The sequence below is a fragment of the Anopheles ziemanni genome, chromosome 3 (genome assembly GCF_943734765.1).
Source record: "Anopheles ziemanni chromosome 3, idAnoZiCoDA_A2_x.2, whole genome shotgun sequence".
In the NCBI taxonomy this organism is placed as follows: domain Eukaryota; kingdom Metazoa; phylum Arthropoda; class Insecta; order Diptera; family Culicidae; genus Anopheles; species Anopheles ziemanni.
In genome coordinates this window covers 8,894,715-8,919,778 of record NC_080706.1, presented here as the reverse complement: position 1 = coordinate 8,919,778, position 25,064 = coordinate 8,894,715, and the positions used below count along the sequence as shown (strand labels likewise).

General features: G+C 46.6%; 1 protein-coding gene across 1 annotated transcript; it reads right to left on the bottom strand.

The window, feature by feature from the left end:
• Positions 1 to 2,742: 2,742 nt before the first annotated feature.
• Positions 2,743 to 24,863, bottom strand: LOC131286989 (alpha-mannosidase 2). Its single transcript, XM_058316001.1, has 6 exons — positions 24,673 to 24,863; positions 11,959 to 12,271; positions 8,236 to 8,328; positions 7,786 to 7,980; positions 5,710 to 5,821; positions 2,743 to 5,644 (listed from the first exon to the last, which is right to left on the bottom strand). Exons 1-6 carry the CDS (start codon positions 24,861 to 24,863, stop codon positions 2,778 to 2,780), a joined length of 3,771 nt encoding a protein of 1,256 aa, XP_058171984.1. The 3' UTR covers positions 2,743 to 2,777.
• Positions 24,864 to 25,064: the final 201 nt, after the last annotated feature.

Below are 25,064 nucleotides of genomic sequence, written 5' to 3'. Positions count from 1 at the left end.
AAAGAGACTATGACGAATGAGCTAGCAATAGTTCAACTTATCCTTTCAGTGGTCAAAGTTAATCTTTTCTAGTATTTTTCAACGTGATTTAAAATGTTATACATAAATAAATAATTATATTTCTCAAATGCAAACTCAGAAGAAGAAACGACTTCATTGGAGTAATTTTCTTAAAATATCCTTTAATTTGTCCATTCTTTTGCATTTTTGTTCGTTTTATTATTGGTATTCACATTCGTTTCTCGCTTAATTTGGTTTGTTAGCTTTACTGCAGCCAGTGACTTCGGAACGGGAAAAACTCATTCTAATTTTCAAATCAACGAAACTAACTCCTCCTGTTTTTCCTCTTTTTCACGCTTTCCAAAATGCAAAACATACTTTTGCTTTACATTTTAATTTTGTTTCGGTTCCTTCCCTATGGAGCACACGTGGTGAACGTGCTCTAGGGGACCGTTTCTATTCCTACTATCGAGAGTAACCGCTTCACTCAGCATCGATCACGATCCCTGTTCGATTTCATACCCCATCGTAGCTGCTGCACTATTAGTTAATTTTTTACCAGTGAATTTATTTATAATATCCATCGTTATTACACACTACTTGTATTACACTTCCTCGTTGAGGTGGAAATCATCATTATTTGTTTGTTTCAGATTAACAACAATTGTTCTAGATATTCTTAACAAAGGGATGGAAATGGGAAAGGGTACGCGAGGTAGGAATAATAATAATAAAAAAAAAACACAGTCCAAAGGGCAACATTAAAATTACGTAAATTAATACTTAAAAACATAACCATCTCTGTTTACGAGAATAATGAATTTTTGATTTAAAAGCTGAGGAGTTTGCAAATCAGGAAAATCAATTGGGAAAATGGTGTACTATTCTACCGTTTCGCGTGAGATTCGGGACACCGTTAATACTAGGCCTTTGTACAATTGATGGGAAACGAAAGACTACACAACTCAAGAGTTTGTCCTTTAAAGAAGAAAGCTAGAGTAACATCACATTTGATGGTAGGTGCCGAAGGAAAACGTGCAGGGATAATATTTTCGCTATCTTTGCGCCCACAATTTCCCACAAGCTGCATGTCCTGCATTGTGAGGGACCTCTCAGTGGTTCAAGATTTACTGAATCAGTTTTTTTCCTGAAGTGATTCAAATTTAATTATTTTCTATTGAGACAAATTCGAGATTTCTGTTTTTTTTCTCTAACCTTTCAGATGTTCAACCAAACAACAGAAAAAACCCCTTTTGGACAGGAGAACTGCACCACTGTTTTACCTTCCGTGCTTTCCTTGCATTAGTTTTGCGCTACTTTTTCATCTCTGTTTTACACTGTCATTAGATTTTCAGCTTGTTATACCCTTCCCCATTATTATTTCTTTTAAATATCCTATTACAGTTCTATATTGCCCCACCCTCTCTCGTTCCCTTGTGGTATCGATGCCTTTCGATACATTACTTAAGCTATTCCCCTCCCTCCTTTCTGCCTGTTCTACCACCGTCCTTTGCTTTACTTCATAAGTTCACAATTGTTTTATCATATTCATCTCCCTGCTATTTACCCATTTGTTTATAATATCTCATCGATTCGAGTACTGTTTTTGATTTCTCTAAGTCCAGCTTCTACGACGTGCATTTAATAATAGTTACAGCTTTTCTGCTTTCTGCTGCTGCTGCTTCGCATAACGGTGCGTTGGGAAGATTATTATGTCATTTTTTCGCCCACATTTTGTATGTGTCTGTGTATGTGTGTCTTTGTGTGTTATATGAATTAATAGTTTCGCTCTTGCTTTATAACTTTTGGTTTTCGTTTTTCCAGTTAATGGCCCAAGCGAAAGTGTGTTAGATTAAAATGATAACATGTACTCCTCCTGGGCGGAAAGTTACGGCTTGTTACATTTGCATAGCTTTCGACAGTTTCTGTTCTGATTTCTCATATCGTGTCGTTTTCGAACATGGAACTGAGGGGTTGGAAAATATGTTTTAAACTTTGCTTTTAAAAATTATGTTTAGGAGAACTAGTTTTACTTTTATTAAAATAGCGATTTAAACAGACATAGGGAGAGAGAGTGAGAAGGGGTGGAAAAGGGGAGAGCTAAGAGGACAAATGTAACAACTAGAGTATTTTTGAATGCAAGAGAGCTGCCATCCGTGGCTGTTCGTGAGCTATAGTTTCATATGAATCATCTAGTGTTAAGGCTGTGGTCTTTCGTAAAGATTAAATGTGTTATCCTGGGTGCAAATTCGCCAGCCGATCGGATTATCTTCACGATCGAAGAAAACCCCTTGACGTGTGAAATTACGTTTGTGTTACGTATTCTACATTTTTAAATGTAGTTTTCTTCTCTGTTTCATATTGGTATGTGGGGCAGTGCGTCCATTTCAGGTGAAAAGGACCAAATATGCTCGAGTTAGTGTGTGTGTGTGTGTGTGTGTGTGTGTGTGTGTGTGTGTGTGAGACTCTATTGGAACTTGCCTAAATACGTTGGTTTAAACATCCCTCCTCCCACCTTCATCTCCTCATCTATGTAGTGCTTATGTCTAACGTGATTCCGCAGTTTCGTGTGAACGAAAACGGTGTCTTCGGGTTTCCCTGTCTTATCCCCGCGAGGGGAGCCCGGGGAGGAGAGGCAGCGCACTGGCAATGTCGACCGGATGCACGTATTCTCGATGGGATCCTTTTGCATGTGTGTGTGGGTGTGTGTGTGTGTGTGGAATGCTTGGAATGAGTCGTGGTTGGATTTCTCTCTAGTTTCCGGTTTCTCGCTCTGTTCACTTCACAAACGTTAGATTGTACGTCTTAAGCTCCATCGGTTCGAGGAAGATGTCCGTGTACGAGCTAAGTCTCGCACCGGGATGTAGGCCGGTCAGCGAGGTCGCTTCGATCGATTCGATCCGTAACCGTCGGAATAGTTGCAGTTGCCTTCGTTCGTCCGACATGGGTTGACGGTCGATGGCGTTGGTATTGGGATCACCACCACCACCACCACCATCTCTTCCACCTCCACCACCATCCTGCGCAATTGCGCTCGCTGGACTGCTCGAGCTGGTCGTACCGTTGCCACAGAAGTGACCGATCATTTCGTCACCCCCTATCCGGCAGTTGTAACCCTGCCGCTGTAGGACGAGCAGTGCCGAGCCGGAGGGGAACAGTGGAAGGTTGCTTTCGGTGAGCGTGCGCAGATTTAGCATGTGCAGATCGCACGGGAACTGCACCCGCAGCAGTCGGACGGCCCGGTTTAGTTCGATCTGGTTACTCTCGTCGTATCGTTCTACGATGAACAGGTTCGCAGGATAGTTCAGCCCGTTCGAGAGGCTGTTCGCGAAGATACTTGGCAGCTGATACTCGTCCACTTTGTTGTTCTCAGCAGCAGCAGCAGCGGCAGCAGCTTCCGGTGATCCGGCGGCCTCCGGTTTCACCGTCACCGGATCGATCGTTTCCAGCGCCAACCAGAACCGATGTCGCGTCAGCCGGCTATCGATAACACCCTCCCCCATGCCCCGGTAGTCATCGTAGAGCGTTCGCCGATCGAGCATCACCTCCAGCTGGCCCGGTTCCAGACTGGCCGCTCCCTGGGCGTGCGTGGTCAGCAGCGTCAGCCGCATACGATCGTCCTGGATGAACGCGCCCGAGGTGATCGGGAAGTAGTTACCCTCCACCCCGATGGCCGACACTTTCACCCGCTTCTGGTACTGGAATCCGTTCAGGTCGGAGTAAAACTCCGGGTTTTCGCTCGCCCCATTCTCGATGTCGGTGACGAAGCGCATAAACAGTTCCGTTTCGCGGTTCTTCGGTGGTGCTTCGAAGTCTATGTCGTTCTCGATGTAGATCGCACTGTCGAGCACGCTGTTCGAGTTGTAGATGCGCACCGTGTGCGCTAGGAACGGACCGTAGATAGCGGTAACGTCACTGGCCAGCGGGCCCGACGTAATCAAGATCGTCAGATCGCCGTACTGCTCCAGCACATCCTTCTCCGAGTTGCGCTGCTCCGGGTCCGTCTTGAACAGGTACGCGCCGGAGTGGAACTGGGCGCTCTTGTACGCCGCAAACTTGATCGCACACTGTATCTGCTTGCCCATGTTCTTCTTGGTGACGGACTTGAGGAATCCGCTCTGCTCGTCGAACAGCAGGCGCATCTTGTAGTTCTCCAGCTGGATATCGCCCGGCTGCTTGTTGCGTACCTCGAACACCTTGTTCTTCTCATCCTGACACTCGTTGCAGTACAGCGTGGCCATCTTGCCCTGGTACCCGTCCTCGTCGTACGCGGCCGTAAACGTCGTCAGCGAGAGGGGCGCCAGCCGGGCGACAAACATCACCTCGTACTCCTTGTCCGAGGGGACGATCTTGCGCGACGTGTACGACGTTTCGGTAATGTTCCACACCGGGTTGATCTGGATGTCGACCGCTTTGCCGCCCGCATCGAGCACCTTGACCCGGGGCGTTAGCGTACGGATCGTGATCACCTCCAGGCGTTCCTGGGCGAGCGCGTTGTACACGATGAAATCGGTACTCCGACCCTCCGTCACGATGATGGGTGTTTTACGGGGCAGCTTACCGAAATTGTCCCGCTCGAGTTCCCCGATGAGGAAGCTGTGCGGTTGCTGCTCCGACGAGCGACGTTGCACGAGCAGCTCGATCGTTTTCTCCTGCAGTTTCACCGTATCCTGGATGCTCTCGAAGAGACGCAGCGCGTAGTCACGCATCACGTTCGCTTTCGACGTGCCCGTGATGGCGTCGTGGTGCTGGAATAGGCCAAGGTTGCGCCGCGCCAGGATCATCTTCTCGTAGTTTTTCTCGTAGATCTTGAACGCGTTCGAGTTGCCCGCCTGCCGCGCCCTGTTGAAGGCGATCGTGAACAGAATCTCCAGACTGCGCAGATTGTGCTCGAGCTCGCGGCTCAGGATCTTATAATACGGGCGTGTGGTAAAGTACCCACTCCAGTACGCCGGTCGGCCCTCGTTAAAGATGTCGGCGTACACGAAAAAGTCACCCTTGAGCGTGGGGAACCGATCGTACCGCTCCCGGATCGCATTAAAGTAGTCGACCGGCGTCCCGAAGCTGATCTCCGCGTTGTACCGCGACCGATGCTCGTTGATGTAGTCGATCAGCTTCTTGTAGTTCGTGTACTGCTGCTCCATCTCTTTCTCCTTGTTGTACCGGAAGTCATCGCCGACCGGGATGAGGGCGACGTTGTGCGGAAACAGCGAAGCCGTACGGGAGTACTGCTCCATCAGTAGGTCCGCCTTGGCTTCGATGTTTTCCGGCGTAATGAACTGCGCCTTGATCGAGTACTCCGTGTACTCGCCCGGGATCTTACGGAAATCGAAGTTCAAACAGATGAACGGATGCGGCCCGCACGAGTGCTTGATCGAGTAGATATCGAACGGCATGTTGTGGGTGAGCATCGTATGCGCTCGACTGCTCGCCGACGAGCTTTGCCAGTATGGCGACCAAAGGAAATCACCGTACCGATGGCGGGCGAACCACTGCTTCCAGGCGTAGTGAATCCGTTGGATGATCGTTCCCTTGAACCCGGAAGCGGCCAGAAGATACGGAACGGTACTGCCATGCCCGAACGGATCGATACTCCAGCCCGTCTTGGGGGTTACGTTAAGGTTCGATTTAACCCACTGGTGGCCTAGAATTGATTGAACACGCGTTGAATTCAAGCCCTTCTTACAGAACACCACCTTATATGCTTACCTTCAATAAGTTGATCAACCATCGCGTAAAGATGAGCATTGGCCTCGTCCGTCATAACCCAGCCACCGGTTGTGATCTCCAGTCGTCCGGATTGAACCAGTTTCTTCAATATCTGTCAAGTGAGAGAACAACATAGTTAATTCAAATAATTTGTCATATTAATAGACATGTCTGCACTAAGTTAAAAAGGCAAATATATTTATCAGTAATTTTTTAACAAATCCACGGATGTTGATAGTAGTAGCATTGGTCTTAACACCAAGTTGAAATAAATTTTTATATTCATTTACCCAACATTGATGCATCATACATTTTCTTATATGAGTACATTTTACTATGTATTCAGAATGTAATGAATTTTAGCTATGGTTTTTATACTTAAGTTTTCAAAAACAAACTTGAAAAACTTTTGACTGAAAATCAAATCCCCAAAGTTATGCTATTTTAAAACACGGTTCACGGGCAAAAGTGTGCATTGTTTTTCATGTCATTTTTTACTTAATCGATGATCACACTAACCAAAAGATTTAATGATTGGAGAGCGATTTCAAATGTATTGTGCGACCATAAAAAATCAAAATATTACATGGTAGCTATTGGAACTTCAAAAAAAAGATCCTCTTTTAACAGTAGAGAATAGATTTGAATTCGTTAAAAGCAGTAGAACAGAATAAAATGAGAAAGAGAAAAGTATGGAAAAGAGTAGTTTCCAATAGAAAATTATTATGTCGTCTCGGCTGAGGATTTGGAGGCCATAATAATCAGCAAGATTCGGATTGTAGGGACATTTCTTAACTTGTTGAACATGAGGAATTTTTAAAGTTATATATGCAACAACAAGCAAATAGTTGAAAAGGAAATGGTCGTTCACATAATATCATCATATAGTTGATGAATTTATAGAAATAAATAAAAATCGAATCTGAATTGCAATCCGATTGGAAATTATAAAACAAAAACGAGGGTTCAAACTATATTTTTTTAAAATTCTTCCCTTGTTATTTCTCTAAGTACTTATACTTAGCAAAACATATCTACTACATTCAGAATTTATTTCTATTGATGGAATTTTTTCGCTTTTGCATACGAATCACTATTTTATGGTTCGAGTTTTACTTCCCCAAATCTCGGTTTTACGGTCAAAAATAAACTTGCAAAACTTCCAACTGAAAACCAAATCCCCAAAGCTATATTGTTTTAAAACAGCATTGCCATTAATTATTTATCCAGTACCGAAAAAAAGATCAATGGCTTCGCTACGGATGAGGGAAAATATATCATCATCTTGGGAGTGAAAAGTTCCTCCATGCATTTACCCTGCGATAACCGTGCGAGAGACGGCGATGCTCAAAAATGCAATAATGCAACGTGCTGGTCGGTTGCATAAAATGTAGGTCGGAGGACCTACGTTCCGCTAACAAGATTATAAAGTCAGCCACAGCCGATGCGGGGAGAGAGAGAGCGATAAAAGCCATCCAGAAAAACGGCACATCGACGTGAGTAAAATATTAATTCCTGATAAAACTTTCCTTCAATTATTGGGCTATTTTATTACGCCCCGTCAGTGCCGAGCACTTCCCGTGGCGGAGCCCTCCATGGGAACGAACAGTTCGTCTCTGTTTCGGAGACTCTGTGGTGGTCTGTAAGTCCACGGTTTCACGTCCTCGAATGTGGTCAATGCAGCGAGCACGCTGGAATGGCCACGCCGGGGTGTGAATCATAAAATTTTTGCCATTTCCGTGCAGCATTCCGTCGAGCATTCTCCTCGCAGCGTGCACCGCGAGCTGGCGTTGGTTCGGTTGGCGCAATTGTGTGGCTTGTGTGTTGCATATCGGTTGGCGTAGGTCAAGTTGGTTCTAGTACGCCGTGGGAAAGTTGGTCGTGGAATGCCAAACGGAACAAGCGAAACCACGACAGCGCAGTGGCGATGGTGATGCAGTGGATGTTGATGATGAGGATGACGCTTCACCCCGGTGGGGGGTCGTGAAGTTCTCGTCTTTCGAACACAGGAACACAAAAATGGCACCCACCCCAAACCGAGGGGGGGTCACCACACCGCGGTGTTAATTCACTTACCCGTTGCTTGGTCGGGTGCGCCTGGTCCCACCAGAGCTGCAGGAAGCTGATCTCGCTCCAGATGAACGACATGTTGCCGTACTCGGGCATTTTCGTGACGGCGAGGTTGAGAATCTGGCGCGAATCCGACTGGAAATAGTTGACGAAAGTTTTCAGCCACCCCGGATCGTTGTGGGAATGCGGCACGACGACAATCTGTGACAGCCGGAACGAGGTGCAAAGAAAAAGAAAAGAAAACAAACCCCCGAAACAGGTGGGTTTTTAAAGTTTGCCTTGGATTATGTATCGCGCCGACCGACCGACCGGTGCAATGAATAAATGGGGTAAATTTTATCGCCTTCCGCGACGTCGTTTTTTTCGGTCGGTTTTATTTTATATGGCATGCATGCAAAGCAGCATAATAAACTATGCATAAATTATCGCCACTTTGATTGCCGCCGAATGTTGTACCTTCAGTGGGGGCCGCTTGGGATCCTTCTGTAGCTTTTCGTAGCGTGACTCGAAGTCCTTGTCCCAGTATTCCTTTGTTTTCATCCATTCGGGCTGCCGGAAAAAGAAAAGCGAAGAGGGAAAATGGGAATTAGAACACTAGGTTGCGATGAATGTTTTAAATTCTAATGGGTTGTTTTATCATTTAAAGAGAATTTAACAATTTACAACTGCTTCCGAAACGGACCTATAAGATAATTAACAACAGTGTGTTCAAATGAGAGAAAAAACAAGTGGAAACCGTAGAGGGCTTTTCATTCCACAGTGGCACTAATCATGTAACGATAAAAGACACCCCCTCCAACTGGGACGCGGGAACCCTTGATTTACCGGTGTAATAACACTTAAACTGTGCTTAATTAGCGAGTAATCGAAAATCGCGCACACAGCGTCAATTTGGAGCTGAACCTCACCAAGGGGCTTCAGCGCTATTTAGAAACCATTGCGAGCCATTAGACATCGGAACCGGCAAACCGGAGTGCGTACGTGCGCGGATCGTAAAACATTCATTCGGCACTCTCGAACACTCGAGTTCCGTGTGTCGAGCCAAGCAGTCAGCTGGGCGCTCGCATAAGTTCCGATGGTAATTGTCCTCCCTTGCCCGGGGGTGGGTTTTTGACGGGGAGTAGTGGGTGGGAAATTAAAAACGAGCAATTACACACGACGAACCTTTGACAGAGTCCGAGTCAGTGTGTTTCGTGTTGTCGATGGCAAAGTGAGTGAGGTCAGGTTCAGGTCCGTCATTCTGCAATCAGTCAGAGGTTGGGAGAGGGTGGGGGAGTGAAACGTGATGATGAAGTTTGTGGCCAAATGTTCACCCAGTGCTGATTTATGTTGAACTCACAGTAGATAAATAACAACGCATTGAGCGCATTATATTCATTTCAAAATGGTAATTTGTGCCGAGGCGCTTAGCGGGTAAAAGTAGTAATAATCGACATTGTTACATTAAATGCCGAAACTGGATGCTCCATTACGACTAAATGGATGTGCCGTAAATACAAGCGTTCGCACGTAATTGTACAAAACGGGTTTCAATTTCACATGCATCGTTGTGTTTGGCGTAATGGCGTCCGCGCAGTTAATCATGGAAAATGGTGCCATTCGAATCAATAGATCAAGCTAATTAAATCCATTTTATTCTGGGTCTCATGTTTCAAATGTTTTATTTAAGGAAATAGGAGAATAAATTTACAAAACATATATTTAATTATAAATAAAGCAAAAAGCGTACAAGATATCATAACATTAATCATTAGAAGGTGTTAACAATCATTTCAAACAACCTTTTGCAAATGAAATTCTAAACAGCAATTAAAGTTCGGACTGTCAGCAACATTACAAGTGGCTTTTAGTGCTCCCCTTTGCCCAAAGCTAGGGCAGGCTTGGAAACAGGACTCCGGCAATTCCATCCCGAAGCCAGTCGGTGCTTGCGGAAACTAACCGAGCTTTCATTGTTGGTTTTACGGAATTATTCAAACGACCTTTTTTCGCAACGGCCAACCACCGGGGAGTGCATCGCTCGTCGGCGAACCGGTGATCTATTCACTCACCGTCGTCCGCCCGGGTGTCCTTTAAGTGCTCCGAGTCCGAGCCGACGCTGACTTACGCCTGGAGGGCCGGTCCAAAGTCAGTCAAACCGCAAAACCCATCGGCGATGGTCGGCGCACAGAATGGGCCCACCGTGCGAACCCGAAAAGGGCTACAACAACGCCGGTTTGGACGGTTGTATGGTTTAAACTTGCACCGCCACATTCGCCACAGAGCAAATTGTGTTTCCCCTCGCCCAGACCCCGTCTCCATGCCGCCGTAGTCTCCTTGTGTCCCGAGGGAGGGCTCTTTCGTTGCGTCCCATTGGCAGACGGAATTCCGGCGGGGGCGAGCATCCCCCCCCTGGGGGGTGGAGGCGAGTCAACCGAGAACCGACTGACTTCTCCCAACCGCCCTCGGGGACTGCTCTTTTGCCGTTCGGATGGTTCCACCGTGGAAACGGCGTTTGTGTAACTGCCACAACGATGCGGTCATCACATTTCAACGAAAGAATAAAAGACTCCCGATCCTAACGGAACTGGCCGCTGGGTGACGCTGGGGGTGGCAGGCCGGACGCAATTTTCCTCTGTTTGAGTTTGGCCTCGCAACGGCCTCGGATGCCCTCGGATTGTTTCCCTAGTGGGCTCAGCAGCTCATCAGGATCGCCTATCAGGGGGTTTCGGCATCGAACGGAATATTTACCCTTAGATAGTGCTGCTTATCGTGAGCTTCTACCTTTCGGAGATACCTCCATAATCATGAATGGTTAAACTGAAATCGAAAACCATGAAAAAAAACAAACGCTTTACTAACATTAGTTTTTATTCTTTTTACTGAAATACCTTTTTGTATGCCAAACTTTAGTATAGTTTTCACTTGTAGAAAATAAAAGCTCGGTTCAAAAAATATTTTCTTTAAAATGTTATTCTTTTGGGTTGGTTTTGATGAGTGCTTCCTGTACAACTTTGCTGGACAAGAGTTTGAAAAAAGTTTGCGAAAATCGTGGCTTGAACTGAAAAATGTTCATCGATTTTTTCAAGTTTTATACCGAAAAGTGAAACTTTCTTAAACATTTATGTGAGTAAAAATTACAACAAAACTTAGGAATATTATGAAAATACCCAGAATAAAGCTATGATCTAGACTTTGCACACGTTTTGTAATTTATATTTAGAATTAAAAACTGACGATTATTGATAACAAATTGGTCATTTGACGCAACCAAACAAAGATAATCAAACTAGCAATGATCAACTTTGTGTAACTTGATAAACGTATTTTCAACGGTGGTTTCTCGTTTACTCTTCTACTTATGATCATTTTTAAAGGATAAACATATACCCAAAGAAACAAGGAAAACATGAAAAACGGGTTTCTCCATGTAATCGGTTTCATTTCAAGCTGCGCACCAAATGCATCGTACTATTTCTTATTCGACCTTATCGCCTTCATCAAATCTCATCCGATGTTGATGGAAATCGTTTTCAACACTCTCACTTATCGTCAAGGGTAGGATACGGGGGTGGGGGAGGGGTGCGAGAAATAGGTAACACCAAGCTTCGATTGCTTTTCCCTCGAGCTTCCCCGCTAGCGAGATCGGAACCCTGTGAATGATCCTTATGATGATTTCCCCCCGGCGAGTTTTTCCCTCTTCCCAGCGAGCGTTGATAACGATAAGGCACAAGTTCCTGTGGAAATTGTAGCAATATTTTATGCGCATATATGAATATTCTTCCCTCTCCCAAATGCTTATCTCGGACGGGTCCCTCAAGCTTTCGTCCCTTCGCCGGGCTGGCATTTGCATATCGTGTCCTCGTGTGGTGTAGAGCTAAAGTAATAACACACACACACACTCACTTATATATCGCACACGGGGGTGTGAACGTTGAAGAAATGGGCACAGAGAAAAGGGAGGGTGTGTGGGTGTGTGATTGGCAAACGAATTTGCCATTCCTCTGCCCGCTTCGGGGCGGATGAGCAGACTAATAAGAAATCGAAGTGATTAAAGGACAATTTGCATCTCCATTCATCGCTCCTCCGTGGAAGTTCATCGGAAGCTTCCCTCCCGTAGGGCACCGACGGTGTAACGAACTGGAATGAACCCCACCACCTTAAACCTCCCCTCCCGCCGGCGACGGAATGAAGTGAACTTACCTGGAAATCAAATTTTCCATACTCATCAACGGTGCTGATGTCGGTGGCCGCTTCCTGCAGTGCGCTGCACTCGTCCCACCGGCTGCCGAAGCGAGGCAGTGGCCCTCCACCTCCACCGTCGTCCCCACCCGGCCCGTCCTCGAACTCGTCCGTGTCGACAGCGCGTCCGTTCTCACCGTCGGAGCCGGGAATGCGATGGTGCCGCTGGCCAGCCACACCACCGATCGAGCTGAGGCTGTTCCGCAGCCAACTGTGCCACGAGTGATTTGCATTCGGGCCCGTATGCTGCCCCACACCACCCGCTCCGTTGGACCTGTTGGGAAGGGGGAGAAGAAAACAAAAAAAAAACGAGGGAAATGAAACAACAGTTCGGAAGGTGCGGGATCGGAATAGATTGTCAACCGGCCAAATTTGACCTGTCAAAAGTTCGTCAGGCAGTAGGGCCATTTGTTTCGGTGGGTGTGGAGTGTTTGTTATTTCATTATTTGTGATGGTCATTTGTCTGGCTGGTCTGGTCTGGTGGCCATCGGAAAATCGGAGTGGAGCTAGAACCGTTGGGTGGCAAATTTTGAAATATTCAAATTTATTCCTACACATACGACGCCACCCCGGTGTCATTATGGGAACCGGAAGTGAGCGCGAAAGGGGGGAATTGGGGGGCGGTGGATTGGATAACCGAATCACCGAGCAAGTAACGTCAATGATTTGCATATTATTGGCATCCCGGAAGTGGCAGAAGTACGAGCTCTTCGTTCTTGTGACGTTCCGAGAAAAACTATTCATTGGTCTCGTCTGAATTGTATGGCCCGGACAAAACCCAATCCCCCCTCCCCGGCCAGCGGTCATTGTAGTAGTTGATGCGGTTCACTCTTGTGCGCTTTCGATTCCGATTGTCCGGCGTCACAAAAGCGGGTGGAGAACCCTACACAGTTCAGTTGTTTCCGGCTGCTCAAATCATCTCCGGGCCCCTGGCTTGCCGATGGGGACTTTCATTTCGAGTGCGGCACTTGGACGCCGGTAATTCCGGAGACCGTTTGGGGTACGATACAGTGCATTTGCCAACACACGGTTCGTTCCCTTCCGAAGCAGCTGGCTTCGGTTTTCACAAAATTGTACCTTCTCTTATCGCAAGTATGTGTGTAATATGTCGAATAAATTAAGGATTCATTGTGCAAATGGGCATGTCGAAAGGTCGAACAGTAATGATCGGCACCGAACCCGGAGTGACTTCTTCTCCGGCCGTGCGGGGTTCCGGCAAAAGGGGATTGAGGTTCTATTTTAAGCCGACACAGACGGGCAACCTTCGATTTTCCAACGGTCCTTATTAATCATGCAACTGATCTTACCACCTTTCTCCGAGTTACTTTAACGTACCGACGACGGCGAAGACGACAGAATGTACGTCCGGCTCGTTTGGCTCTAGGTTTTATTTCGTACTCAAGTTTTGGGGACTTTTCTTCTTTTGTGTCGGTTTCCTACTTGCTTCGGTGAACACACAGCTGAAAGTGTCGTAACTTTCACACGGATTCATTTCCTTCTGCCGGTCCAGGTTCCATCCCGGCATGTCGGTGCGTTATCCGGCGCACTATCAAAAAAAAAAAGCCCCGGTGTGTCCGCCATTGTGTGGCGTAACTTCTTTCCCACCCCTCAAAAGGGCGGAAAGAGGAAGAGTGGCGATGGACAAACTTTCGTTGACCATCCGCTTACGCTGAGGAAAAGGGTAACGGCGTCGAGTGAAAGGGGGTGGGCGAAAATAAACAAACGAACCTTTTCCTTTTCCCACTCCACCCAGTTGGACAGTAATTTTTGATGACATTCCATAAAATTTCATAAACTTTGGCCCCTTCTACAACCACCCACCCCCACCAATCCCGCCCTTCCTAATCCTTGTTCCGGCGTGATGACTTTTGGCAAACTTTCCTCGCCTGCTTGGTGTGCTTGTTTTTCCCTTCTCTTTTTATGTCCATCAGCTCGGTGGACTTTGGGGACAGCTTCTCGTTATGATTGACTGAAAAGTGTTAGTATGGCACGCTTTTGGGCGGGCTTATTAGGATTTCCTAACGATCCCGGGGACGAGAATGGAACCTAGCGCCATTAAAGCGAGTTGATGTCCATTCCTATTACGGACCAAAACTAGGTGGATTTAATTACAAAGTGCGTGCGGCTACAAATAAGAATGACACGAGGATTTAGCAAGAAAGAGGAGAAAGAGGAGAAACAGTTTCCCTATCAAACTTGAGGACAATTTCTAACAATGAAAATTGGATGCTTCAAAGCCATAAAAGGAGATCGCCCTCGATTCGGAATGAAGGGAGCGAATCTCCGGTGCGAGATAGTGACCAAAGCGACCCGGCGATGGAAAATCTAACCCCCCCCTTCTCTTCCCCCCCAACCACCCGGCAACACCATCTGTCATTTGTCCAGCGAGCTGGGCGGAGAAGGTTGGATAAAGAAGAAAAAAAGTAAACCTTCAAAAAAAGTGGAAAAAGAATCCTTCACAAACACACACGCACAGCGCACACGTTTCCGTTGACAAACAATCCTGCCGGGCAAAAATGCTGCAAAGGGCCATGTTTTTCATTTTATCCGCTCCATTTTATCGACTGCTTTCTTTATTCGAAATTTTATTATGAGCGTTTAATGATGCGAAAATATATGGATGCTCACATCGTCGTCGTCCCGCAAACGGTCCTGGAAACCTCGTCTGTGATCGTTTGTTTTCTTCCGACCGACATTGTTACCCGTGCGCTTCTTCCCGGCGGCTTGCGGTCGCTTACCCGGAATGCAGAGAGAGAGAGAGAACGAGAGCTTTGGGGACAATTTTTGTCGCGGCATTTATTTTTATTTTTGCGACTCCCGCGAAAGCTATGCTGGCGCGAATTTTATTACCGTTCTAGTGCACCGAAGTGATACGTTTTCCAGCGGCACGATTTCCAGTTCTATCGATACTGGATACTTTCTTTTAACTGTCCCTTGTTTTTCTGTCATCCCATTTTCATCAGCGAAACTTCGAACGCCGAGAAATGTTGGAATTTATATTCTTCTGGTTTTCCCAAGTAAAAATGAGCACGAATGTTGCAATGTCAAAGCAAACATCCTGTAACGCGGGGCGGCTTAAAGGGCCGGATCGGTCGGGGGTTCCCGATGAAAGGAAATGGTTCGGAACCGGTCCGACGCACACAGCGTGTGACGTACGTCGAGCGTGGTCCATTGGTGGAACATAAAACAGACCACTTACTGACTCGCGCAACCCCTACGCTGCCACGCTCGTTTCCGCCGGTGGAGTTTCCTTTCGGGCAACGCTAGGACGAGCCGGGACCCAAACTTTGCGCGATGTTGCCCGGTTTTATTTATTGTTGAATGATTTTTCCGCCCGAACGGGAATTGGTGAATTGTGAATTTTCAATATCTTGTGGGAAAAATAAAATACCAAAAAAGCTTCCGAACAGCACCGAAGAGCGTGTGGTTGGGGGTGGGCGAGGGTGGTGGAGGAAGCGCAGTTCCGAACACGAAACGACCCAATCGAGAGTCACAAACAATCGTTTAGGGTTGGTCGGGGTGTTGGGGGAGTAGGTGTGTGTGTGTATAGATGTGGGTATGTTTGTATGTGAAACGTATTTTACTATATTCCACCAGCCCCCCCTCCGTTTTCCGCACGGCATCGTCCAGCGAAGCGAACGACGGAAATTGTATTGGAAATATTCCCCCGTTTCACCAGACACCAGGCGCCTCCATCGGTCGCCCTCGTCCATTACTAGCGAGCGCGAGGAAATGCAACCGACCGAATCGCGGGAAACTGACGTCTGATATGAGCGGTAGACACTTGCCACCCTCCCATCTCTCCTCCTCTCCCTCCTCCACCTCGTACTCGATGACGGTGACGGTGCGATTATGCTGGCGTCAAATAAAACGGTTTCGGAACCTTTATGACCATCGCGCGTTGTCAATCGGTGACAATTTGCCACCTCCCCGCAGAGAAAAGGGGTGGGGAATGGGAGACGAGCCATGGAGTTGGCTGATCCGCGTGTGCACGTGACAGACGGACGGACGGTGAGTGATGGCAATAAAATGTTGAATTGTCGACACGGATTGTTGCAAGCGTCTTCCGACGAGGTGAAATCTCCCAGGACAGCTTAGGGTGAACTCCTTTGAGAATGGAATGCATATATCACAACACGCGCAAATGGCGACGGACTGGAATGCTGGTGCTTTTGGTACGTTTACTTTGTCGAGATGGTGACAATTTACATTTCCATCCATTCAGTTCAATCTTTTCTACACTGGTGATACTTTACATGTTTATCTATTTCTTGTACATGCAATAATTGTTAAGAAGTTGGTAGTATAAATCGCGTTCAACTATGAGTTTAAGTTTTCACATGAATTGTTTATTGAATAAAATGTTTTGTTAATTCAGTTTTGTTAGTTTTGCTTCTTACTATATGTTGGCAAATATTAATCTTTAACACGTTGATTGCCTTGGATCTCATTTTTGATAACGAGCTGTCATTAGTTTTAAAAAGTTGTTGTCCCATAAATAAATGAAAAAGTGACATAAAAATTATGGTAATATTAAAAATTAATTCTTTGGCAAGCTAAGTCTTTGCAAAGCCTTTAATACCGTCTGTTTTATACATTATATAAACAAATTTAGTCAAAAAAAGAGTGTACTAAAAAGTGTACTAAAAACGTTCGGCTGTTAAAACACGTTGACTGTTAAAACAACTTTAACAAAGATTAAAATAAAAGGTATATGATTTTAGCATCGATTTGACTCAGAGAACTTAAAAAAAAAGTCTTAAAATCATAAAAACTACATAAAGCTTTTTTTACATTTTCTAAATAAAAGTTTCCCATGTACAATCCATCCGCATACAGTTCCAGCACAGTTCTGTACAATAATTGACCCTAATTCTGCTGAAGTCAAATGAAAGGAACAAAACCTAACGTCCGACTGGCTGGGGAGTCGCAAATCTGACTCCGGACTCCACAGCTTGATGTCATTAAAACGGATACAACATTAGTCGGTGCGATCGCTCTGCTGGTCGCAAATGTGTGGCGGACACAAAGCCGGACCCCGATTGGCCCACAACGGCGATGCGGCCGTAATCAAATAGACCACGATATAAACAGTGGTACGATACGACGAGATACTGCTCGTCGCGGACCGTATTCGGGAAGATGGACGGTGCACTGAGGAGGGGGAAGGGACTGCACTGTGTGTCCTGCGAGATCAACCGGCGGCATCTAATCCAATTGCTTTCTAACAAACTTCCCACCGTGAAGGAGAGTCGACGTGAAATCTGCTCCCTATCGCAGCGATGGTCGGAAGAGACCGGGTCCTTTCTTTTCGTTTCTCGGTTATCGGTATCGTGAGTCAAACCCCGACGGTGTTGCTTGTCGGTGGATGTGTTTGCCTTTCCGTCCATTAGTGTCCGGTCAAGGTGATGCCGGAGGACGGGGTGGGTAGCGAGCATCGTGGCCCATAAAATGTCTCACCGGACCAGGACCACACCCGATGGAGTTGCGATGGCTCGGAGTCTACGGAAAAAGGAAGCGGTGGTTCACGAATAATTTGAGTTCTGATGCGAGCGAGAATGATGTGCGATTTGTTCCCCCTTTTTTTCTTGCACTCACTGTCGTTTAGGATTCTCCAAACGTACGGGAAGAGAAACGCCTGTCACGTAGCAGGAACCGGACGCTGCGACGATGTCCATTTTCTTCATGAAAATCCCAAGTGATCACCACAATTGTTTCTGCCAGCCGTACGGACGACCGGAAGCCACCGGGAGCTGATTGCGACCCGCTTGGAAATGGCGTCACAGATGGACGGGTGATGATGATGATGATGATGATGATACGACAATGTTTGGTGCGAATGGCGCGTCCGGTTGAAATCCCGATAGTCAATTGATGGCCGATGGATTTCCGGCGCGCGCGACGAGGAAAGAAGCGAACCGGTGCAGCTGTTCCGGACCTTTACGAGCGACACAAGGGTAGGGGGAGAGGCCTAGCGGGGGAGACAAAGTGGCAGAACCGGTGCTAAGCTCGTCAACGATCAAACCGATGTGGCCGGGCAAAAGGTTACTCGGGGCACACCGATGTTCGAACACGGATCGTTCCGTTCCATCCGTTGTGAGGTGGACTGATGTTCGCTTTTAAAAATGTCCGCCCGGAAAATGTCACATGCGGACCTGCGATGTCAACGTGGGAAAGTGTGGGTTCACCATACGTCCCCGGCACGTGTCGTGTATGTGTGTGTGTCTGTAACCCAATTTGTTCGACAATGCGGATTCTGGCTGGTTCCATCTCGGTTTTCTTCTCCGTCGATGCTTTTCCGAGTGGCGTTACCACCACTGCGCAACCGGTTCGATATCGGGGTTCTGACAAAGTATGCCGATGACAGACTCTCGGTACGAGCATTGGATGCATGAGAAGTCCCGCGTATTCTGCCTCTCGGCTGAAGCGCATCGTGATAGACACGTGATCATCTAATATGTCTCCGCACTTTTTATACCCACATTTCCATGCCATTTTCTTCATGCCGGAAAAAGCACTACCCTCCCCAATGGCGTTTCTGATCGGAGTGGCATTTTCGGGGAGAGAGATAAAAAAATGGATTTCAATTGAGTTTGTCACCGGCACAAACGTGGGGTAGAAATGTGTTTTTCTACGAAGACGCACCCGAACTCGTTGACAAGGGCGGCGGAGGCTAAGAAACGTGGCAAAAGGAAAGCTACAAAGAAGAGCTAAATTTACGATCCGCTGCAATCGGAAAGGATGCTTTGGAGGATGACACCGTTTGAGTTGGGACTAAGCTGAGTGTTTTTGGTAAACGAGGTGATTTCATGAGTATCCGATGAAGCCTCGAAGTTTATTAAAGTTTAACCATTGCGAAGGGGAATTTTATTCTACAACAGAAAGGAAGAAAAAATATAAGGAATGGAAAAACTTTAACACGTTGAGTACCAAGTCACTCAAAAGTGGGTGACAGCAGCAGCTAAAAAGTTTGTGACCCATAAATAAATGAAAATGCAACATAAAAACTATAGTAATATCAATAAGAAGTTATTTGGGAGTCTAAATCTTTGCTTGGTCTTCGAAAACCATTGTTTTAACAAATGTAACAAACAAAATTTATTAAAAAAGGTTGTACTAAAAAAGTGTGCTAAAACGCTTGGTACTCAACGTGTTAAGAATTCTTGCACAACCATCTAACCTCGATTAAATTCTAAACTGTGTTCTGTAATAGAATTGATTTATGTTAAATATCAAATGATATTGAAATTTTTGGATTTTGCAATTTGAAAAATGGTTCTCGCTATAAATCTTTTTGGCAAAACCTTCAACTGAACTGAAGGAAGGACGTAAAGTTTTTCCTCCCCGGCCAAACCTATTGCAAAACCACATAGGAACCGTGTCCGTCGACCAAGAAGGAAACTCGACGTGTTCTGCGGCTTTTGGGAAAACATTATGCAGTTGCCGGTCCGCTTCCGACAGAGACATACGATCCGGTTGACAGACGACAAACCGAACTTATCGGTATACATGAACCTGAGCAGGATTAGACCGTTCGTCTCTCGGGAAAGGGATGTGCTCGGTTCCGGGCTCGTTGCGTTCACGTCGTCCTTGGTATGGCAGAGTTGAAAAAAACATAGGATTATCGAGCGGCGGACGAAGTGAATCTGCATAATCAGAAGCCAACGCACTTCCGGCGAGGCTGCAAGTTCGCATCTACTTTCGATCCGTAATTACATTACCACATCGCACCACTCCCCCGACGAAACAGGGTAGACTTTCGCAAAACCAATCTTTGGATGACTTTTCTTCTGTTGCGGCCGGCTTTCGTTTGGTTGCGTTTTCGTCAAATCGCTAACCAAAGCGTAAACGGTACACGGTTCAGTGGAGCAAATGCCGGCCGGGGAAAATTAAACCGCAACCGGTTTGGTGCGGTGTTGCTGTGTTTATGCACCGTTTGACCCCGCATCGAGGGGGCGTCTTTTGTTCACATCAAAGCCAGTCCGGGACAGGGGGTGGTTTCCAAAGAAAACTATGGCAAAGCGCCCCGAAAGCCGTCCGCCTTTGTCCACCGTTCGTGCCGATGCCCTCGGCTCGGTTTTTGGCTTTGGGAATCACTTTGTCTGTCTGTCAGCGGCAAAGTTTTCTAAAACAAACACTTGGCAGCGAGCGGGAGAGCAAAATAAACGCAACCCGCCGGGTTTTGCCTCGCCGAGGCTTCGGCACGATAGCGATCAGGTTTTCTTTTCGTCCTTTTCGCCAAACCGACCTTCCGGCACGCGGCAAGAAGGGTAATACCGGGTCTCCAAACAGTCAGTTGGTGGCTTGACTTGATTCCAAATCTCTGAGGCAAAACGGGTGCACCTAATTCGAGCCGGATGACGCTTTGGTGTTCGGCGAGTGGAAAAGTAATTAAAATTGTGTGACCCAGCGCAGATTGTCATCTAGCGTCAAATAAGGTTGAGTTCAAAGAAACGAACAAGCGCGTGCCCATTGCTTATCGCATAGGCTTTCTTAACACTCGGAAGACTTTTGGACATTAACCGCTAAGAGGTCACAGGTCTGCGGTATGGTTCTCGGGGGGTAATCATGCGGTTCAAAGTTAATTTAAACAGTACAACTGTTTATTTCCACAACAAAACACCACTCTTTACAGCCTAACCGGCGAGCAATAACAATCATAGATCAATTTGCCTCCGCTTGCGTCGGTAGAGTCTTTGGGAAAACTTTATCCTACCCTAAGGGAGCCTTCCGTTCCGTTTCCGTATTCCCCTTTTAGCCCTTCCAGCCATTTGTTGCCCGTAATTGCCTATCAAACAATTTATTTATTTTGACTTTCAAGGCCTTCGCCCGTTCTCGAGTGCCATTCGCAAGATGGTAAGTGGATTTCTCAATTGTGTTACGGTTTTTCCTTTTTCAGTTTTTTTTTCACCGCAAACTCATGGCCACTCCGGGAGGAGGACGGTGGAAAACGGTGAACTTTCATCATCAAACAGAGGGGGCCAAACCCGGAACGAATCGAATCGCGTCCCGTGGCGGAAAGTTTTCCCCAACCTCGAGGTGGAAAGCAATCGAATGGCAGCCATCCGAAGCGGCAGAATGGTTCGTTTCCAGTGCAACTTTGTAAGATTCTGCCAAAGGGAAAGCACACCGGCAACCGCACACAACACAGGAGCCCTTCCGAGGGCAGAAAGGGAAAATTGTTCCGTTTTTCCCGGCCCTCTTCCGATGGCACTCGTTCCAGGAAGCTCGTTGGTCCCCCTGGAGGGCCTTGGGACTCTCTTCAAACCGACAGGAAAACACCCTTTGTAAGCACACAAGTACGCAAGCAGTGTAACTCCTTCTCCGACGAGGACATTGTCGTCGTCGTCGCGAAGAAAATGATTACTTCGAACACATCTCGCTTCGGTGGTATGCGTTTGACCAAGAAGTTTGTAGTTCGGTTCGGTTGTTTCTTTTCTTTTTTCCGGCATTGTGAAGCACTCGCACGTCCCGCACGTCCCGCACGTACCGGTCGTAAGGACAGTGCTGCTAACGGTTGTACCCAAGTTGGTCCAAGATTTTCCACAACTTCACCCGGCACAAGATTGTTGTAATTGTCGCATGGACAGCTGATGGGGGACGGAGAGTAAAATAAGTGGAGCTCTGGGTATTTTTAGCCTCAGGCTAAATGCATTTCTAATTGCTTGATATTAGTCCCGCTGGAGGCTAGTTATACACTTGAAGTTAGATGTTTTAAAAACTTTTATTATTTAACGTTTATGTAACAATGATATGCGAAGTGAAGAAGAAGTTTAACTCTATTTTAAATCCACTTTAACACGTTGACTGCCATATCACCCAAAAGTGCGTGATAGTTCTGAAAATTTCTAAAAAGTTTTTTATCCATAAATAAATGAAAATGCAACATAAAAATTATAAAAATATTTTATGTCAATTCTTTGTGAAACTAAGTTTTTGTTTCGCCTTCAAAAAACGTTGATTTAATAAATGTTTTAAGCAAATTTTATTAAAAAAGATTGATCTAAGAAAGTGAGCTAAAATCGCTTGGCAGTCAACGTGTTAATATAATAATCTAAACTCACAAAGAATTAACACTTCGACTACCACGCTTGTTTTAGAACATTTTTTAGATAATATAAAAAGGATCGAAGGACGCATCCTTCGGCCTCTTTTCAAGACGGTATATCGGAAAAGCTAGACAATATCGGAAAAGCTTTGGCACGACGATATGTAAAAATAAAGTTTTAACACGTTGAGTACCACGTCACGCAAAAGTGGATGACAGCAGCAATTAGTTCTACAACATGTTTGACCCATAAATATATGAAAATGCATCATAAAAACTATAGTAATATTAAAAATAAGTTACTTGGGAAGCTAAGTTTTTGTTTGGTCTTCGAAAACCATCGGTTTGACAAATATTATAAACAATTTTTAATTAAAACGATTGTGCTAAAAATTAAGCTAAAACGCTTGCTACTCAACCTGTTAAAGATCATCCATCTTTAACAAATGGTTTTCGAAAACTGCAACCAATGGTTTTCAACGAAGAACAACCATTTTTACAGATCTTTTTGGCAGGGATGAGTCTTAAAGTTATCCAACATGCCAAGACAGGAACCGGATGGTCCAAATAGGTATATCCAGCTGGAAGCGTAAGCAATAGTCGCCCAAATCGATTAGCCTAGCAGGGCTCCAGTGCCCAGCACGACTTATGCTGGTGAGAACTTTCCAACATCACCCCACGTGCCAGCGTCATAGAATATGTGTTATCGACGCCGTGTTCCATAGACACTCGGTGCTTAATGTACGTACCCGTACCGGCACATTTTACTACACTTGCCCCCGTGGGTATAAAAGGCGGGCGATGGGTGTAGAGAAGGGCTTAAACGCAAGAAATGGGGTGGTGTGAGTGTCGGCGAGCGGATGCTTACACTAGCCAGACCAGTTTTCGAATGTATTGGAGCGTGCAGGAGGAATATTTATGCTCACTTATATCTCGTTTTATGTGATTTTTTTATTGCTCTTAGATAAAGGCATGCTGCTTTTGGAACAGTACCACACTCCACCCCTTCCGCCACCAGCGTCACCTGTCCGAATGGCGACCTCTACATATTACTTCTAAGTAGCATCGGAATGGGGGGTAATGGGCGGGGTGTGTGCACTCCCCGATTGAGGAGGAGGAATACTGCCTCCAAGCATATTTGGCCGGAAGTGAGCGCGCGGGAGTGCCCGGGAGGAACGCTAGGATAATGTATGGTTCCGCCAACGATCTGGGCATCCGGAGAACCCACCTCCGCACATCGTCCATCAACACCCCTCCTCCCTCCCCCCTTCGTTCGTGTGTCTTTTTCGAATGCTGCCTTTCGATCGATTCCACGCTGAAATATAATGTCCCGCGTTCCGCTCCCGGGAATGAAGTTGTACGGCAAGGGGGGCCGAAAATATGACACCAGCTATTGCCCATTAGGCGATACGAGTCGCTTCCGCTGTGGCCGGCGGGCGGAAAGAAATCTCCCCTTCCTCCCTCTCTCTGGACAAGCATCCCTAATGTGCGTTGGCGCTACTTCTCCTCTAGGTTGTCTCCGCAGTTCGCCAGTTAATGGCCCAAAGCCCGACGGCACCAGTGGCAACGGGAAGAATTATGGTTAAAGTTCTCTCTCTGCGCGTGTGTGTATGTCGGTGATGTATAGGGTTGACTTTTTCGTCGCCATGTGACACAACTGAGAGCTGTGATGCTTCATTTCGGTTGTTTTCCCTCCCTCCAGATCCTTCGGCCAGAGCGTGTCGTGATAACAAACAATTTAAGGAAGCTCCACAACGTCGTGTGACAAGGTGGATAATTTCGGTGGCTGGAGATAAAGAAACTTTTCTCGAACGAGCTGCTTCACGAGCCGTATTCTGTGGAAGACATTGTGGGCGAATGCTTAATATATGTTCAATACAATTGGCTCTTCTAATGACCGCAGGGAAAGACAAACACGGTGACAGACTTTTCCTAATGGAGTCGGGAGTGTCAATTTCGAACGACAGGGATCAACCAGACACTTCAAGTCGGATCCGTTCTGTTGGAGGGACGATATAACAGCACTGAAATTTGACAAATTCTACCTCACTGGGGTAGCAAATAAAACGTCCCTCGGCGACTCTCCCACCCCGCCACTTGGGAAGGTTGAAATCAATTCCAAAGGGTCACATAACTTTGACTTAAGCCCGAAACCGCCATAATCCTAATGGTAAATCCAATCCGAAATTGGTTCCCGCACACGACGCGGGCCTGCGGTTTGTCATGTGTCTCGTGTGTCGGGCAAACCCGGTTCAGGGAAATTCATATTTAGAGAGCAGCACTAAACATCCAGCCCCATCAACTCATCCCCGGGGGTTGAGTGATCCAATAAAACATAAAACTTTGACTGCGAGACGGCGATGAATCGATCGATGGAGCAGAGGCGGAGGCAGTCTCGGGAAAGAATTGGAATGGTGGAAAATATATGTATTTCATGTTTTACTAGAAAGGCTCCGGGAGCCCGCGGAATCGATCGGCATAAATGGGAAACGACGATGAACACGATGACCCGATGCTTGGAGCCGGAGACACAATCTAATGGAGTATGGGTATCTCCTGCACGGTGGATCGTAAAGTTTCGCCGTACGTCCGTCCGTACTTTCCGGATTGCCGCTTGTTAAACTTACCGCTTCTGGTGCGCCGCTAGTGCCATCTCCTTGCCGTGCAGACCGCCCATTCCCGTCGCAACGGACGGGCCCGATCCGGCCGGCGACGGTTGGCCCATGGAGATGTAGTACAGGCAGAGCAGGATCGTCACGAACGCCGACAGGAGTCCGATGCATCGTGCCGAACCGCGTCGGAACAGCTTCACCGTCATGACGTGTGTGTGTGTCTGTGTGTGTGTGCACGCGGGAAAGCGTTGGTCGATTTTCTTTTCTCCTGTTCGTTTCCCCTTGCGCGATGCGTCTACGTTAAATATTTTTCACAACTTATCGGAAACATAAACAAGCACGTGAGCAGCCGTGTTACTTTTTTTAGCTTCGTTTCAGTTTAGTGTACGTTTTTACACTCGCCACCG

Bases quoted from the DNA above. Each gene is read 5' to 3' on its own strand.
- LOC131286989 (XM_058316001.1), bottom strand. From the start codon at position 24,863: ATGACGGTGAAGCTGTTCCGACGCGGTTCGGCACGATGCATCGGACTC. The intron at 8,329-11,958 runs GTAAGTTCACTT...TTTTTCCGGCAG, and splicing joins ATGGAAAATTTGATTTCCAG to CCCGAATGGATGAAAACAAA. The intron at 5,822-7,785 runs GTAAGTGAATTA...CTCACTTGACAG, and splicing joins CGCACCCGACCAAGCAACGG to ATATTGAAGAAACTGGTTCA.